Below are 19,109 nucleotides of genomic sequence, written 5' to 3'. Positions count from 1 at the left end.
GCATCCAATTTGGGGCCCTTGAAGCGAGGCTGAGCTGTTGGTACAACAGCAAGAGAGGTCATGGTCCCTAAAACACCCCTGGGACAATGTGACAGGGATTTAACTGAAACAGTCTCTTCCAGAGCAGGGCTAGAGGTAAATTCCAGCTGATGATTCTGTTTCTTTGTCCGTGTTTGATAAATTAATCAAGGAACAGAGAGGGAATAAGAAAAGTGAAGCCTCATAAACTGCTTCACTAACTGCTGCACAGAGAAGACTCTCAATTCTGATTTTCCTCTACCAACATTTTCAAAAACACTAACATTTCTTCATCTTCTTAAATAATATCTAATATAGAATCCCAAGAATATTTGAAAGGGAGAGGGAAACCTCAATATTGAATATGAAGCCACCGTGCGATATAGAAATCTCATGGGGACAAGGAGAGGGGTCCTCAGGGCAGGGAAGGAGGTTAAGCTGAGCTTTGAGCCCAGTCTAATGGCATGAGCCTCTTGCAGCCTGTGCAGCTGGGGGTGTCTCTGCCCAGGGCCACTCTCTGTGTGCTGGAGAGCTCAGCTCTGTGTTCTGCACAGCCCAGCACCCTGGCCTTCCCTAAATCCCAGGATTCCCGTGTTCCACTGAGGAACATGGCAGGGAGAGCCAGGGGATGCTCCTTCTGAGCCCTGGGCCTGTCCCTGGAGCACCAGGCTGGCAGCTCTGGCACCCAGGAGATCCCAGCAGGCATCAACGATCCCATGAGGGATCAGCACGCCCTGCTGGGGCCGCCCTGGGCTCCCCACAGCTTCTCCTGGCAGTGGAGGCCATCCCTGAGTGCCCAGCAGGGCTTTTGGGCAGAAATGCAGCTGGAGCTGTGTCCAAACCCTCCCCACACTCAGACCCAGCACCCCCAAACTGCTCCTGACCTTACCCAACCCAGCCAGCTGGGAAGCAGCTCCCGTTTCCAATAATTACAGCAGAGCTGCCCTCCCCTTACACTGTTTATTGCTTTTGCCCTTGCTGCGGATTGCTGGAGACAGACACTATTAAAGCTCAGAATATTTCTTTCTGGACAGTCAGGGCGAGCTTTGGGAGAAAACTCCCTCTTTTCCCTCCTCCACTGCCCCTTCTGCTGGTTAGGGCAGGGCAGGGCAGGGGATGGCTCCCGCTGCAGGCTGCCTGGAGCACTCCGCGCCTGCTGAGCAGTGACTGCAGCCGGGGAACGCTCTCCCCCGGTGGAACAGAACCCTGTAAGGATATTTCTGCAAGGTACAATTGCCCAAGCAGCCACCTCTAAGTTGGGTCTCCTCCCTTATTCTCACGATAAGGGGGGAAAGGTGCATTTCAGTGATGACAGCTGAGGCTGGCCAGAGGCAGCCGAAGGGCACCTGCCAGCTCCCACCGTGCTGACAGCACCGCCACAGCTCCAGGATGGGCTCTGGCAAGGAGATAGCTGGCTTGCCAATAAAAATAATTATCATTAATAAAGCGAGTGACGTCCGAATCTTGGTTACATCAGCCGTACCCTTCCCCGGAGCTGCTGCCAGTCACACTCACACCGAGCACAGACAAGGGCCGGCAGCTGCTGTGGCCGGAGGGAGATGCAGGGGATGGCCCGCGGTGACTTCTGCCTCCCGGCTGAGGGGACAAGGGGACACGGCCTGGACAAACCGCGGGAGAGCCGCCTCTCTGTGTCGTTTGAGTCGCCTCAGCCCTCTGGGAAGCTGCGGGGCATAAAGGATGGGAAGGGATGTGCGGGGTCATCCCCTCCCTCCTCCTGCCCCGGGCATGTCCCGCGGGGCTGTCCCGTGTCACAGCCGGGCAGGGGGCACAGGGGTGTCCGTGTGTCCTGCGGGATGTCCGTCCATCCCCGCAGCGCTCCCCGCTCCGCATTCCAGAGCCATCCCTGCCCTGTGCCAGCCCCTCCGCACAGCCCGACGGCAGCAGCCCTGGCGAGGAAAACGAGCGAAATTCGGGGCCATTTGGCAAAGCTGCAAGGTCAGGGCTCCGCCCGCGCCCCCCGTCCCTGCCCCACGGGCGGCATCCACGGGCAAGGGGGGCTGCCTCCCAAACCCAGCGCGGTTTGCTCCCTCCTTAGGTGCTTTTCCTGAGTTGCTGCCGTGCCCGCCAAGGTGCGAGCTTGTTGCGAGAACAAACTGTTGTGATTCCCCCTCCGGCCCTTTTTCCCCGCCTCCCCCCGGTTCCGAACGGGGGGTGTCGGTGCACGGAGCCTGCCGTACCCCATGTCGCTCCCGCGTCAGAAAATGAATGATGCAGCAATTTAATTAGGAGGGAGCGGTGCGTCCATATTGCACCGGCGGAGGAGAGCTCGGCAGCCGGGGGAAGATGCTGCGCGTCCGCGGGCGCGGAGGCTGCGCCCCTGCCCGCGCAGAGCGGCCCCGGGGCGGCGGGAGCCCGCGGAGCCCCCGGCACCTCCCGCCCGCTCCCGCGGCTCTGCCCCCGAACTTTTCGCTCCCGAGCCGCGGTTCCAGTTAAGTCTTTCCCGGCCGAGCCACCGCGGGGTGCGGGAGGGGAGTGCGGGATGCCCCGGGAGTTACGCGCGGATGAGTGCGCGGGTGCGGACGGCGGGGATGCGCGGGGCTCACCGCCTGCCCTGCCCGCAGCCCTTCCCTCCCGGCTGGCCGAGCCCCCCGCGCATCTCCCGCACCAACTTTCGCCCCCCTCCGCGGATCCGCCGCGCCCCGCGCAGCCCCGTTACCTGCGGCGGCTCCCGGGGCGGGCGGGCACCGCGGGCGCGGCCCCTCCGCCCCCGCGCACACGGCGGGAGGATGCGGGAGGTGCGCGGTGTCTCTCCCCGAGGTGTTTGGCTCTGCGGGAAGCTGCGGGATCCCGGCGAGGCTCGGGGCGGGAGCGGCCCCGGGACGGGCGGGCAGCGCCGGGCGGAGCAGGCGGTGATGCGGGGGCAGCGGGGCGGCCGGAGCGGGACCCCCGGGCTGCTCCCCGCCGCAGCCCTCGGCTGGCACTCGCAGTCAGAGCAGCTTTGATTTCCTCCAGAACTGGGCTTTGTGTTCCCTTTTTTTTCCCTCTCTTTTTTTCTTTTTTTGAAAGGGGGGTGGGTGCAAATTCTGCCCCATCCCGGCGGCTTTTTTTCCCTCTCTGATTCTTCTCAGGTTTTTTCCTCCCCCATCTGCCCGTTTCCCACTTCCCTTCCTCTCCACCAACCAGCCCCCTCCTTCCCTCCATATAAAAAAAAAAAAAAAAAAAAAAAAGGATAGGAAAAAAAAAAAAGGCGAGGGAAAAAAAACTGTGTAGTCAGGGCTTCCCAAATGCGCGCCCCCGACCTGGAGCCGAGCGCGCCCCCTCCGTTTGTTCCCCTTCTTGAAGCTGATTTTCATGACGTGGAGGAGCCTGATCCAGGGCAGGAGCGGCAGCGCACACACACACACACACACACACACACACACACACACACACACACACACACACACACACACACGCGCACGGCCCCGCAGCGCCCCGCACCCGCGCACAGCCGCGCACCCGCGCTCGCCGCCGCGCCCCGGCGCCCGCTCCGCGCTGCCGCTGCTGCTGCCCGGAGAAGGCGGCGGCGGCGCTGGAGCCTGCAGCAGCAGCCCCTCTCCTCCCTCCTCCATTGAGTGTGCCAAACAGCAGCTCTGCATCCTAAAAAGGATCATTGAGGGGCTCATTGCATTCCCAGCACGTTTCAGGCTTGCTTTTTTTTTTTTTTCCTCTTTTTTTTTTTTTTTTTTTTTCTTTTTTTTTTCCTTTTGCCTCAGCTTCAGCAGGAGTAGAGAGAGAGGGAGAGAGAGCCACAGAGAGGGAGAGGCAGAGACAAACCAGCAATCTTTAAACTCGAGCTTTCTTTTTTTTCCCTCTTCCTTTCTTTTTCTTTTTTTTTTTTTGGTAACGATGTGCTAAAATCTCTCCTGCAAACCGGTAAGTACAACCTTTCTGGATCCTTTTGTTTCCGCCTAGGGTCAAAGACACCCCCCTCTTCCAAAAAGAAGATATAATAATCCTCTTTATTTATTTTTTTATTTTTATTACAGCCCTTGCAGAAGAGAAAGAACTTAAGTGGCTAATATTTTGCAAAGGAGACAGAGAGACTGATACTGCAATATAGCTCTCGTCTCTCTCCCTTCTCCCCAATTAGATGCTGGTTTTAATTGCAGAGGGTATTTCTCTTTTCGTGCTTTCAACCATCTCCTCTTTCCCACAGGGGAGGGTTTCATTTGCAAGTTGATCCTAAGGATTTCTGTTCCTCTGGCATTTCTCTCCCCTAAATGCATCTTTCTGCTCTTAAGTTTACGGATGGGGGGCAATTTTTTCTAGTTCTTACACGAGGAAGGCAAAAAGGACCTTTTTATTGGGAGATTGAGACTAAAAGCAATGATCGCTCCGAATCATTCTAATGGGCATTTCAGGGATTCAGGGAAGGCTGCATCACCACTGGTATTATTCCCATCCTTAGCGTTTCCCTGTGCCCATACATTTAAAATATCTGGTGAAAGGAAGGGTGAAACCATATGTTGAAGGAGCTGCATCTCATTAGGGCAGTATTATTTTCATCTGATTGGAGAAGAATGGTGTCTTCATTCGGAATCGTGTATAGTAGGATAGAGAATTTATCGGCTGGTAAGTGTCAAGGTATTTTTTTTTTCTTCCACTTTCAGCTTTTTAACCGGTCCTCCTGCTTGGTCCTGGGGGCACAAAATGCCCTAATCCAAGGCAGGCTGAGCGTTTCAATCCTAGGTGCCTCTTCAGCTGTCACTTCCCTTTAGATCTGCTGATCGCATGGGCATGTGCTTTAGAAAGATTAATCATCTCTAAATGCTTTAATCAGCTAAAATGACTAATATGTGGTGTGTATTTATCTGATAATATACCGGTTGCATTAATTCACCGGGGCGCATTTGCAAGGGGAAGGTTTCCTTCCCAATCAGGGTCGTTAACCATTTACTCCGGTGAAGATGCTGTGGGGATTTCTGAGGGGAGCCGTTCTGCCAGGGACACCAGCACAGCTCGCACATTCCCTGGAACTCGCGTGTGGAACGCATCGAGCCGGGAGGGAGGGAGGGAAGGAGATCTGAGGGTGGAGGTTCAATAACTTTGGGAGTTTGCATGGATGAAGGATGTGGTGCGACACTGGAGAGATGTGCCCACACTTGGTGTGTTTCCCCCTCCGGAGTCGAGGCGGGCTGTGATGGCTCCCGGGCTAGAATCACACCCGGGGATGAGATGCGGGCAGTTCCCAAGCCTGGGAAACGTGGAGAGACGCAACACGTTCGGTGTGCTCGTGGTGCCGTGCGGGGCTGCATGTGCTGTCCTCTTTATAGGTGGCATTTACCACGGGGAGGGGAGCGAGGCAGGCTGCTATCGCGTGATGGAGCCCTCTAACATCTCCCAAGTATAAATCAGGGCAAGGCTCGCCCAGCCGACACCCCTGGAGTTGGTTGGGAACATCTGCCCAACAATTGCTCAACTTTCCAGGAGCCCGACATGAGTCCAGCAGGTAGGGGCTTAGGGAAAGGAGAAGGGCAGGGCAGAGATACTGAAATCTGTGTTTCTCTTCCCGTTGCAGTTTTGTAAACATCAACAAATGATGAAACCTTCCACGGCAGAGAGGCTTCATAAAGGAAGGATGTTGTGGATAATTCTTCTAAGCACAATTGCTCTAGCATGGACTACACCTATTCCCTTGATAGAGGACTCGGAGGAACTGGATGAGCCCTGCTTTGATCCATGTTACTGTGAAGTGAAGGAGAGCCTTTTCCATATACATTGTGACAACAAGGGATTTATAAATATTAGTCAGATAACAGAGTCGTGGTCGAGACCTTTTAAACTTTATCTGCAGAGGAATTCCATGAGGAAATTGTACACCAACAGTTTTCTTCACTTGAACAATGCTGTATCTATTAACCTTGGGAACAATGCACTGCAGGACATTCAGACGGGGGCTTTTAACGGGCTCCGAGTTCTGAAGAGGTTGTATTTGCACGAAAACAAATTGGACATTTTCAGGAACGACACTTTCCTGGGTTTGGAAAGTCTGGAATATCTGCAGGCAGATTACAATGTCATTAAACGGATTGAGAGCGGGGCATTTCGAAACCTAAGCAAATTGAGAGTCCTTATCCTAAATGACAATCTTATCCCTATGCTTCCCACCAATTTATTTAAGTCTGTGTCCTTAACCCACTTGGACTTGCGGGGGAACCGCCTCAAAGTCCTTTCGTACCGCGGGATGTTGGACCACATTGGCAGGAGCCTGATGGAGATCCAGCTGGAGGAGAACCCATGGAACTGTACGTGCGAGATCGTGCAGCTCAAGAGCTGGCTGGAGCGCATCCCCTACACCGCTCTGGTGGGGGACATCACCTGCGAGACCCCCTTCCACTTCCACGGGAAGGACCTGCGCGAAATCAAGAGGAGCAAGCTCTGCCCCATGCTGTCCGACTCCGAGGTGGAAGCCAGCCTGGGCATCCCTCAGCTGTCCTCCAGCAAGGAGAATGCGTGGCCTACCAAGCCTTCCTCCATGCTGTCCTCCTTCCATTTCACCGCTTCCTCTGTTGAGTACAAAACGTCCAACAAGCAGCCCAAGCCCACCAAGCAGCCCCGGGCCCCCGGCCTCCCCCGACCCCCCGTGGCCTGTACCCCGGGCCCAACCAACCTCCCGTGGCTGCCTACCAGACCCGGCCCCCCATCCCCATCATCTGCCCCACCGGCTGCTCTTGCAGTTTGCACATCAACGACCTGGGCCTGACGGTCAACTGCAAGGAGCGGGGATTCCACAACATCTCCTGAGCTCCTGCCCAGGCCCTTGAACGCCAAGAAGCTGTACCTGAGCGGGAATTTGATCCAGAAAATCTACCGCTCCGATTTCTGGAATTTTTCCTCCTTGGATCTCTTACACCTGGGGAACAACCGGATCTCCTACGTGCAGGACGGGGCATTCATCAACCTGCCGAACCTCAAGAGCCTGTACCTGAACGGGAACGACATCGAGCGGCTCACCCCGGGCATGTTCCGGGGCCTGCAGAGTTTGCATTACCTGTACTTCGAGTACAACCTGATCAGGGAAATCCAGCCGGCGGCCTTCAGCCTCATGCCCAACCTGAAGCTCCTCTTCCTCAACGACAACCTGCTCCGCACGCTGCCCACCGACGCCTTCGCCGGCACCTCCCTGGCGCGCCTCAACCTGCGCAACAACCACTTCCTGGCGCTGCCGGTGGCCGGGGTGCTGGAGCACCTGCACGCCATCGTGCAGATCGACCTGAAGCTCAACCCCTGGGACTGCACCTGCGACCTGGTGCCGCTCAAGCAGTGGCTGGAGGCGCTCAGCTCCGTCAGCGTGGTGGGCGAGGTGCTGTGCGCCAGCCCCGAGCCGCTGGCCCGCCGCGACCTGCGCTCGCTGGAGCTGGCCGCGCTGTGCCCCGCCGCCCTGCGCCCCGCCGCCGCCTCGCCGCCCGCCGCCGCCCCGCCGCCGCCCGCCGCCACCGGCGCGGCCGCCTACGAGCTGCCCCCGGCCGCCGCGGCCGCGGCCGTGCCGCTCTCCGTGCTCATCCTCAGCCTCCTCGTCCTCTTCTTCTCCCGCCGTGCTGGTGGCCGCCGGGCTCTTCGCCTTCGTGCTGCGCCGCCGCCGGCGGAAGCTGCCGTTCCGCGGCCCGCGGGCGGAGGCGGCGGACCTGGGCGCGGTGCCGCTGCGCTGCCCGCGCCTCTTCCCCGAGGGCGGCGGCGGCGGCGGCGGGGCGGCGGCGGCGGGGGCCCGGGGAGCGCTCCCCGGAGAAGGCGCCCCCGGCGGGCCACGTCTACGACTACATCCCGCACCCGGTGACCCAGATGTGCAACAACCCCATCTACAAGCCGCGCGAGGAGGAAGAGGCGGCGGGCGGCGGCGGCGGAGGCGGCCGAGCTGCTGCGGGGCGGCGGCGAGCGCGGCTTCGCCCACCCCGCCGCCCCCGCCGCCGCGCCGGAGCCGGGCAGCAGCTACCGCACCTTGCTGGAGAAGGAGCAGGAGTGGAGCCTGGCCGTGTCCAGCTCGCAGCTCAACACCATCGTGGCCGTGCACCCCCAGCACCCCGCGGGCGGAGGGCTGGCGGCGGGCGCGCTCGGGGCGGCGGCGGCGGCGGCGGGGGAGCCCCGCGGGACCGCGACCGCCCGCCGCCCTGCGCCGTGGGGTTCGTGGACTGCCTCTACGGCACCGTGCCCAAGCTGAAGGAACTGCACGTCCACCCCCCCGGCATGCAATACCCGGACCTGCAGCAGGACGCCCGGCTGAAGGAGACCCTGCTCTTCGCGGCCGGCAAGGGCTTCCCGGACCACCAAACCCCCACAAGCGAATACCTCGAGTTAAGGGCCAAACTCCAAACCAAGCCGGATTACCTCGAAGTCCTGGAGAAGACCACGTACCGGTTCTGACCGCCGCCCCGCCGCCCGCCCGGCCCCGCCGCCCGCGAGCAGAGGATCCAGCTGTGCGCTCTGCCCCGCCAGATGTGCGCGCTGCGGGGCAGGGCCCTTCTCAGATCAGTAATCGACGAAGTGCCTTCGCAGACTTTTGCCAGCAGATGTTAATCAATCATTATTTTTTTATACTGAAACTGAGACTTTGACTGTGCCATGTCTAAAGGTATATTATTATTATTATATTATTATTATTATTATTATTATCGGGGATCTTTGTATTGATCCTGATTAAGTAAATTCTATGTCTGTCTCTTTCTCTCTTTTTTCTTTTCCCTTCTCTTTTATTTTCTTTATTCTTGTTGTTTGTTTTGTTCGTTGGCTCTTTTTTTCCCCCTTTTTTTTTTCCCTTTTTCCGTTGGCAGTTAACTTCCTTGATATTTTCCCTTGGAGGGGAGGGGGAGGGAAGATGGCATTTTCTGGCCTGCTTTCTTCTTGCCCATCATGGCACAGATTCTGTACATTTATTTAAAAGAGAGAAAAAAAAAATAATGCAAAGAAGCAAACGAGCGCAGTTTGCTGCATGCCTGGAAACTGCAAGAGGGAAGGGAGGGGAGGGTCTTGCTCGAATGTCTCACTCTTGTCTCTCTCCCTCGCTCGCACGCACACTCCTCACCCTCACCCTCCGCCAGCCCAGCCCCTCCAGGGGGGCTCGGGGGGAATCCCGGGGGCAGTCCCGGGGGCTGGGGGAAGCCACCCGGAGCCGAGCAGCCCAAAGGATGTCACCACGTGGCGCACACACCTAGGGGATGCTCAGTGACACTTCATCATGACGCCATGGTTTTTTTTTTTTTTTTTTTTTTTTTGGAGGACATCCGCACTTTCCTAATAAAAGCGACATGCAAATATACAGAGAAAAAAAAAGGAAAAAAAAACAAAACCAAAAGCTAATGGGCACCTCTCACTAACAGCTTTGTAGGAAGCACTTTTAATGTTTTCTCTCATGCATCCATACACGCACACACGCGCACACACACACAAAGGTACAACAATGTGCATATATTTATTCTGTAATTTCAAGTGAATATAAATTGTAAAGGTAATGTTAAATCATTGTACAGTGATGCGTCTGGTATAGCTTTCCTAATAAAACGTTTTGAAAAAAATTGCAGATATATATATATATATATATACACCCCCAAATATATATATATATATAGGAATACAAAGCTTGAACCTGAAACTTCAGCTTCCTCCACAGAGATTTCCTTCCCCCCATAACCTTGAACGCTATTTTATTAATAACAGTTCGATGCACTGTGATGTTAACAGAGAAAAAAAAAACCCTGTACAGCGTCTCTTGCCAAGATACCACCCGAGACTGTCACAAATCCGATTTGCGATCTGTATCCCTGCCGCACTGTCCTGACAGTTAAAAATATCGGGGAAATTGGGAGCGCATCCCGCCGGAGCGCTGCTTCCCGGCCTGCTGGAGGCACCGGGAGGCATCGCAGGGATGCTGCCGGTGCTGGCAGCGGGGTGAGCACTCTGACAGCTCCCACCCCTCCGGATTAAACCGCATTTCCACTTTGGAAATGGGGGGATGCGGTCTGGGAAAGCAAAACATCCATCCCAGCGCTGCCCTTCTCCCGCTCCCGCTGCAACCGGAGGGAGACCAAAGACCATGGGATTTCCCTGCCCGGGCGGGTCCCGGTTGGTATCTTGTCCGCGTTGGTGTCTTGTCGCCGGCGGTGTCCCTCTGTCCGGCGGTGTCCCTCTGTCCGGCGGTGTCCCTCTGTCCGGCCGTGTCCCTCGGTCCGGCGCTGTCCCCGCGGGTCCCGGGCCGGGCGCGGCCCCTCGCCGCCGCCAGGTGGCGCCCCAGCCCCAGCGCTGAGGGGCAGCGGCGGGGCCGGAGCGCCCGGGCTCGATCCCGGATTGATCCCGAGGCTGATCCCGAGATTGATCCCAGGATTGATCCCGGTCTCGATCTTGGATTCCATCCCGGCTTGGAGCAGCTCCCGACGGCGCTCCCTGTCCCCGTTCGCCCGGCCGAATGAACCCGCGGGCGCCTTATCCCGGGGCGGGCAGGGCCGCCATGGGCAGCCCCCACAGCCGGGCGCTGCCCTGAGGGCCTTCAGAGAGTGGGGTTAGTGCAGAAATACCCAGTGTGTCCAGAGAGTGGGGTTTTTCCAGAAATACCCAATGTGCCAGAGAATGGGGTTAATCTAGAAATACCCAATGTGTCAGAGAGTGGGGTCAGCCCAGAAATACCCAATGTGCCCAGAGAGTGGGGTTAATCCAGAAATACCCAATGTGTCTCCAGAGGGTGGGGTTAATCCAGAAATACCCAATGTGTCTCCAGAGAGCGCGTTTTTTCCAGAAATACCCAATGTGTCCATCAGCACCATCTGTCTGGACAGCGGTCAGGGTGTTTTGTCCAGGCGAATTGAGGTTATTCCCCCAAAGGTGCTGCTGGGACCAGGGTCTGTCACCTCCTGGCAGAGGGTCACAGTGCCAAGGTCACCCTCCCTACCGCCTGCCCTTTCCTTGGGGAACACCCTGCACAATGTGTTTTAACAGAGATAAACCCATAAATAGTTGCTCTCCCCACAATGTCGCTATTTACAGCTCTGGGCAGGATGCTCATGGTGAGCTTTACTCTTGGAGAGTTGTGTCCCCAGCCTTGGGAGCAGCTGTGTGTGTCTGGAGATGGAGGGACAGCTCTGAACCTCTGTAAAGCTGGCATCACCCTCCATGCCATCAGTAAAAATATTACACGTTGCAATTTCCTCTCTTGAGTTGAGATTGTGTTTCCTCACTGCTGCCTTCAGCTCTGACCCGTTGGGGTTTGCTCATTTGTTTTGCTGAGTTTTTAATAGACAGTGGAAGAGCATGCACGTGCTAAGAGTATTAAACATGCAAGTGCAAAGGCCAGATCCTTCTCATCATAATTGTAATAATTACATTGATAAGCCTACATGCAAGTGATGCGTGGAGCTGTATAAATCAGGTTAAAGTACAACCCCCAGTGAGAGTGGTGCTGTATACATTTGGCAATGTCCTCAAAACCCCAAGTGTTCATACTTGTATCCAAATAGAGTAAAGCCGGTTGCAAATAATGTTTATATTTTAATTAAACTGCAGAAAGGCAAAAGAATTTCATCCTTACTATAGGCAGTAATCTCGCCCATGGACGGTGAGCAGATCTATTTATTCAGTGGAAATAAATTTGTTCTATGAGAATGGAATTTTGTATTAAAAGAGATAATTTTTGGCTTATGTTGAGTTATTTTTCTTTCCTTGCGTAGGAAACTTCCTTTCCCTTGTGTACTGAGATGATTTGGGGATGATTTGCTCTGGAAGTGTTGACAATGTCTAAGTGTGATGTCTAAAGGGTGTTTTGATGACTTTTAATTTGCTTTTTGATTGTGTTGAGCTGAGGCTGAGTGGGTAGCAGCATTCCTTTCCACTGCAGAGGGAAAAAAAGTGGATCCATCATCTCTGACCTGCAGTGGGTAACACTCTGCATGCTCCAACCCAGGTTCCTCATAATTAATAGGGAGTATTAATGATAATTCTGTCTCCATCAGCAGTAGCATTGGTAGCATTAATGCTACTGGGAAGGAATCAAATAAAATCAAATGATCTGCAGTTGCATTAGAGCTGTTTGATGGGATGCTATGTGAAATAAATAATTTTTTAGCTGATTTCATGGTTGTACAAGTACCTGGTGTCAGCCTGAGCAGCTCAACCTGTGGTAGTAAAACCTTCAGCAAGTGTTTGGTTTATTCCCTCACTGACCATTGAAATTCTTCCTACAGGTGGAAAAGAACAGCAAGGCCAGGTAAGCCCCAGTCCCAGCCAACAGCTGCACACAGGAAAATGGAAAGGATGATCCTGGTGCTCAATTATTGGTGCTTTTTGTATTTTCTGGATGTTGTCATTTATGTCACCATCACATTGTACCCTAGGTTAAAAAATTTGTTTGGAAATGTCTTCATGGATCCCTTTGAGTGCATCAACAGTGATAGAAAGATGTCAAATGTTATGGTATGAGTGATAATCTGAATTTTGGAAAGCCTGTTGCCTACTGCTGTGATTAGAGTGTTATTGGAGAGTGAGAGTCACATTTCTTAGGAGCTTCAGTGAACATGAGTTAAGCTGTGGCAGCTCCAGATTTTGTCAGAGACCTTTCCAGACAAAGCCACCTTTGAGTGTGGCAGCACAACTGATTTGGTTTTAAGCTAGAAATGTGTGGGTTTGTCCAACTTGTTCTCTGAGAACCATGAAAGGGGGGAAAGGTCTCTCCAAAACGTGAGGCTGTTCTCCTGAAGCACTTAGGTGTGCCAGCAGCACTTGATCTCTGTGCTGCCTCCACTTGCTTCAAGTACCCACTCCACATGCAGAAGATGTCATGGTTGGGGTTGAGGTTTAACAGAGATGTTCACGTGAAGAGCAGCACGTAGAATTTGGCCCTGGGTGTGGGAGTTTACTGCTCAGGACATTGCTTTACTATGGGTACAACTCATGGCAGAGCTCCAGCATCCCAGGGTGGACTTGTTCCAACATTGTCCTTCTTCCAAAGGCACTTGCTTTTACAACATGGATTTATGGACACTGGGAAATCAGGCTCTGTGCGTGGCATGTTCCCATTTTCTGGGTTTCTCCAAGGCTTGGTTTTCAATCTGTAGCTGAGGTTCTCAGTGAACTTATGTATGTATGTATTTGTGTGTACACAATTTTGTATTTGTGTGTATACAATTATTTATTTGTGTGTACACAATTATGTATTTGTGTTGTACACAGTACAACACAGTTTTCTACATGGAAGAAATGCAGATCGACCCAGGATGTAGCTCACAACACAGCTCTTTGTACAAAAATTCCTATTTTTTAATTCTGGTGTGAGTGGAAATACTTTTTTTTTTTTTTTCCAGTTCTTGAAATATTTCTGGTTTAATTGGGCAGTGGAAGAATTGGAATGTGCTTGGAACAAACCCTTGAGTGGGAATGGAGTGGAGGCCCAATTCTGCTCCCTTGAAGCCAATGTTGAGACACCACATTATGATCAGTTTTAGTCAACAGACTTGAATGAAGAGCAAAATCTGATCTCAGAAAATTACAATATCTATTAAGTGGATTCAAGTATTTTGAGACAAGTACTCCATGGGACTGTTTCAGAATAAAATGAGTAATGGTACAGGGAAAATGGGTTTGCCATCAATTCAGTGATTCTCTGATTGACCTCACTCACAAATTAACCAAAAAATCTTTGAGGCTTTTGATCTTAAAGACAAATTTGTTTAACTCTAATGTCATTGGTGACCAAGTAGCCAAGAAGATTACAAGATTACTAATGTAACAATTGCAAATTATTTCAAAATAATTTATTAGTATTATCTTTTTTCTTTAAGAGAAAGAATACGGAGGTCCCTTCCTACCCAGGGTATTCTGTGTTTCTGTGATTGACAGGTTCTGACAACTGTGTTTCCTACAACTTCTTTAAAATCTCCTTTCCTTGATCCTTAGGGTTTCCCAGTTGTAGAATTCTGTCCTTATCTCATTTTTGTTCAGGTTGTGGGGGCAGTTTGGCAGATTTCTCTGAAACCATTGACTTTGCTCAGAGTTCCCCAGGAGGCTGCTGGGGTGACTCCTGTAGGTTATTTTTGATCCCCGTGGAAAAGTTTGGAAACACCTCTCTGTGGTGGCATTTCCTCTGCTAAATTGGTCAGTATTGTGGTGTTATCAGGATGGTGTCAGATGGATAATTTTTGTGGGAAAATGAGAGGAAAAGGCTCAAAGCGCAGAGCTGTGGGAAGGCTCTGTCCCACATTCATGCTGGGTGGTCTCTGGAGGGTGGGTGGTGCATCAATCCTGATATTTTTGAATGTTAAAGATGTTGATCTGGAGTGTGGGGTTATTCTTAGGCATTATTTAGAGGTGTGTACATGCAAGACTCAGCTGTTGAGTGCCTTAAAAAGAACAGATACTAACAGAGGGCAGAGCAAATATAAAATATTCACAACCAAGTCCTACGTCCTATCCTGAATCTTTAATGTCCATTTACTTTTCCTAATGTCTTTATTTTTCCACTAGAATTTTCTAAATCTCTCAAGAATGCCCTATATATTCTGTAAATCCTGGAGAGATATTTCAGGTTAGCCAAGGAGTGACTCTCTCTGTACTTGGGAATTCCAACAAATGCCACGGCCTGTGGAGGAATATCGTGCCCATGGCACATGGCACAGCAATTTGGCTTGTCCTTGGAGCACGGTGCCAGGGAGGGAGGTTCTCTGCACTGATCAGCTTTTGCAGTAGGGCGTGAATGATTCCAAGCAGGAATTCCTGAATTGTGATAAATCACTTTTGGAATGGGAAAGACTACATTTGTGCTGCTGCCTCTGGTGGCACTGCCATCCCTGCTGGTGGTGGTGGCACCCAGCACCACTCCTGTGACAGTAACTCTAAAAACCAAACAACCAAAAACAAAAAGCTGAAGGAAGGTTTGGGACTTTTTGTCCTACAGGGACCTTATCTGAATTTAATGACATTCCCCAAATGTTACAGTGGCATTAATATGCTGCTTATGGGGGTTATATGCATTTTTTCTTGCTTTTTTTTGCTTTTCCAGAGACAGTAGGTGGATTACACCTTAAAGAATTACAGGAATGTATTTTTTGGTCATTTTTTTCAGGCTGTACTTGTTTAAGACTAAGTCAGTCCCAACAGTAACTGTCCTGAACTGAGTTTTATAGAAAGATATATAAACCTTTGGGTTTGTACTTGGTGTCTAAATTATTTAATGGATTTAAATATATATATAAAATGTCCATTATCTGAATAACCCTTGAACCAAAGTTCATCTTTGAACTTTGGAGGCTTTTGCATTGCAAATCAAAGTTAATTAATGTTTTGGGTTTCTGTGGTTTTTTGGTTTTTTTTTTTTGTTCTGCGATTGTTCGGTTTGACTTTATCACTGCTATGACCAGAGAGAGAGAAACATTGCAGTGTGAAAATTCTCATGATAGGACTTTAATTCTTGTGCTTCTTTTCTTTGGAGAGTGAGGGAACTGTGCTCCAAAGAGCGTAGGAATTGCCACTCGGAGCTGAAGTGTCTTCACTCTGCTGTGTCCTGGGAGTGCCCAGCACGGTCTGACCCAAAGGGAGATGCCAGAAATCCCCATTAGTGAGATTTCAGGGTTGGATGGGGCCAGCCAAGCTGCTCCACCTGAGAAATCCAGTCCTTGGGGTCCTGCACCACTGGAGCCACCATCCCCACATGTGCTGGGAGCACTGAGAACATTCATGTTGTGGTGCTTTGGTGAAAAATGAACTTCACAAAAATTAGGCATTGGTAATGGATGCTGGGCAGTTAAGCTTGTCTGTCTTTTTAGGGAACACATCCAGGTTTCTCTGGTGCTGTTAAACTGCCATGCAAAGGCAGGACTGATCAGTTGTCCCCAAAGCACTGCTGGAATAAATCTGTAGCTAAATGCATTCTTAATAATCAGAGAGACATTTCCTGTGGCATCACTTCTGTTATGTTTTCTTGCAGTGACCCAAAAACCTGGCTGCTTTGGAAAGTGGATAGTATTGGCAAGCAAAGAAATATGGCAAGTAAAAAGTCTTTTTTAGATCCGGTTGATGTCAGTGTTTTCTTCAAAAAAATTGCAAGTCCCAGCCCTGAGGGGTCCTGAGGAGGAGTCAAGGCACTGATTAAGGCAGAGAGTAATTGTTCAGTCCGTGCTTAATTGTCCCCTGCAGTTTTAAACCAATGAAGAATTGTGGATGGATCTAATTTATGTAGATAAATATACATATATGCATTCCTGTTAGCACTGGGGGGCTGTGACAGTGCAGCCAGGGAGGCTGATGGAAGGAATGGCAATGGCTGAGCTGTGACAAGTGGGAATTTTGCCAAGGCTGACAGTGAGAACGGCACCTGAAAGTCAAGTGCCTCTCGCTGGCTTCAAGACGGCCAATAACTACATGAAATTCTTGTTGCAAACCCTTGTTTCAGAGCAGGTAACAAATAGCTCCCAGCCCCTATTTTTTCCTGCCTTTAGCCCAAGCTCTCACCAGCCTGCAGGTCGCTGGCATTACCAGAATTGCTTTTTACCTGTCTGCATGCACAGACCCTCCTTGGGCTGAGGACACACCCTGAGCCCTCTGCTTGTGCCTGGAGTGGAGACCAAGTGAAAACACAGTTCTCTCTGTTGGGTTTTTCTGTAGAGTGCTGTTTTGCACCTCGAGACTTCCCTCTGCCCCGCCTGGAGTGCCCTCAGCTTGCTGGCAGCCTGGCCAGGTTGGCCGTGGTGGTGTCACAGGCCTTTGCCAACCAGAGCCAACCAGAGTCTGTCCAAGCCTTCAGAGCACAAAGCCCTGATAAGAAGGATCCCTAACAGGTATGCATCAGGGAGAAGGAGGAGATGTTCCTAAAATTAGTTGCTGTCAGCTCCAAGCAGGAGCGAGTGCCTCGTGTGTCACGGAAACGCTGAGTATGTGCTGTATGTACTGTGTGTAAATCTAAGTATGTACCTATAATTACACTAGTGAAGTGTAAAATTCAATCTTTGCAAACTTCTGGGAGATTCAGGAATGTGGCTTGCTCTGGACTGTAATTAAAAATGTGGGCATTTTGGTTAAAAATAGCTCTTTTCTGACCTACATTCCCAATGTAGGTCAGTGGAGGCATTTCTCAGACATATTAGCATTTTGGACACTTAATCTTAGCAGCATATTGCATCTCCTAGAATAGGTTAGGAGAGGCAAGGCAGGAGGAATTGCTGCATCTCGAGTCACCCAGAGAGGTTGCCAAGTTTCTCAGGCACCAGAGAGGCAGAATAATGAGGATTATATTTAATTCGGGCTGGAGAGACAACCGTGGGGTGTTGAGCAGAGGCAGCTCAGATCATCTTGGCTCTGTGGGGGAGGGAGAATTTATAACTCTAGCTGGCTCCAAAGCAAGCTGTGTGTGCATTTGCGTGTGTAGATATGTTTATATATATGTATATACAAATCTGGATGTGTATATAACACCCTGTGTATATATGTATGTATGTATGTATATGCCTACAGTGTACAAAATGTGTATCTATAGAAATGTATACATTTATATGAATTTCTATTTCTCTATATAAATAGTCATGCAACTAGGGGAAATCACATTTCCACGGCGTGTCCTTTTCTGTAACACCCCCCAAAACAGAAGCTGCTTCCATTAATGTCACATTGGCACAAATGACTTAAATTTTCTTTTCTGTTTTGAAAGGAGTGGTGCTTAGTGGCTGAGTACAAGCCTGGAATGTATTTACTCTTCCAGAGGACTTCCAGTAAATCATGAGCTGCTCCAGAGCTGTTCCACATTTGTGAAATAAAGCGGTGGCCAAAATGACTCAGGGCTGGTTTTACAGGCAAAGGAAAGGGGTTGTTGAGTGTTTGGAAACCTCTGCTATGCTCTCAGAGTTCTGATGGTGAAATATCTGCGCTGCTAATTACTCTGGTTGCTGTTAATTTCCCAGCAATTGGCTTGAAAAGGGGAAAAAAATTTCCTGCACTAAAGTAAGTTATCTGAAGTCTGATTATGTTGCCTCAGTGATGTATGGATTTCCATTTAGGGTCAGGATGTTGGGCTGTAAATCAAGAATCTGAGCTCAGTGAACATCTAGTTTGGGATGTGTCTTTTCTGTTCTAATTGATTTCAAATAATTTCAATTCATCATCAGAACAAGCTCTACCTTAATTCATGATAAGCTCAAAGAATTTCTCATTCATATCAGGGTGAATTTTGCACTTGACTTCGGTGGGGTTGAACGAGGTCAGAGCATTTCATTCAGCACTGGCATAAAAACAATCTTGTACTTGTGCAACTATTAATTCAAATCGTTATTTTGTAATAAAAGCAGCCTAAAAATGATTTGCTAGTTATGTATTCTATGGTTATAGCACCTTTCTATGGATGAGATGTGTTGGAGTTGGTGTTGGTTTTGATTTTGTGTTGCTGATCCTTACTCTGAGTTTAAGCCCGGAGCTAGCAGCAGCTCAGCCCCTGGACTACCAGGCCATAACACGCTGCATTTGAAAGGAAAAGCTGCAGAGCACTGATCCCTCAGCATTCCTTGAGCTGTGCGCTCAGAGTGCTGCCTGATTGATGAATTACCACATGCATTGTGCGAATATTCCAAGAAATGTAGGTCATGGGAGTGTGGATTTGTCCCAGGGATTTTGGCTCCCTGTGGCAGAGCCCTTGTCCACTCCTGCAGAAAAACCTCCTTGTGCCACCACCCTGACCTTTCCCAGGCTGTCCTGGTCCCTGGGGCAGGGTGGAAATGTCCTGCTGTCCTTCTGCCATCGTTTGGAAGCTGGGATGTGATTAGGAAAGAAAAAAGGGGGAATGGATTATTCCTTTCTAAGCCCTGCACTTCCTTCTGGGACAATACATAGAGACAAACATGAAATCATCGTGGAAATCAAAACAAACACCCAGAACATATGACATTGAGTGAAATGTTTCTCCTGAGCTTCAGGATTGTGCTCTGCCTTATTATTTCGTCTGGGGGAAATCAGCACTTTATGGGAAAGTGCTTCCCAATCTCTTTTGCATAAACGTTACAGTGAAACTTCTGTGATGTATAGCTGCCTGTTCAAGAAAATGGGTCATTTCCATACAAATGTCATATTTCTATGCAGAAAATATGCTGAATTCATACCCCATCTCCTAGTTAAAGCAATCCCTTTGCTAGTTTTGT

The 19,109-nt window shown here is 50.8% G+C and overlaps 1 protein-coding gene across 1 annotated transcript; it reads left to right on the top strand.

Annotated features, from left to right (window-relative positions):
- Positions 1-3,841: 3,841 nt before the first annotated feature.
- On the top strand, positions 3,842-11,640 carry SLITRK3 (SLIT and NTRK like family member 3). Its single transcript, XM_030954723.1, is given in 8 exon segments — positions 3,842-3,894; positions 5,540-6,578; positions 6,581-6,762; positions 6,764-7,552; positions 7,554-7,723; positions 7,725-7,847; positions 7,849-8,054; positions 8,057-11,640. Coding segments are annotated over 7 exon segments (2,814 nt in total). The 5' UTR covers positions 3,842-3,894; positions 5,540-5,557; the 3' UTR covers positions 8,380-11,640.
- Positions 11,641-19,109: the final 7,469 nt, after the last annotated feature.

This window comes from Camarhynchus parvulus, chromosome 9, assembly GCF_901933205.1.
Source record: "Camarhynchus parvulus chromosome 9, STF_HiC, whole genome shotgun sequence".
NCBI classification, from domain to species: domain Eukaryota; kingdom Metazoa; phylum Chordata; class Aves; order Passeriformes; family Thraupidae; genus Camarhynchus; species Camarhynchus parvulus.
This window is presented reverse-complemented; position numbering and strand designations above follow the sequence as displayed.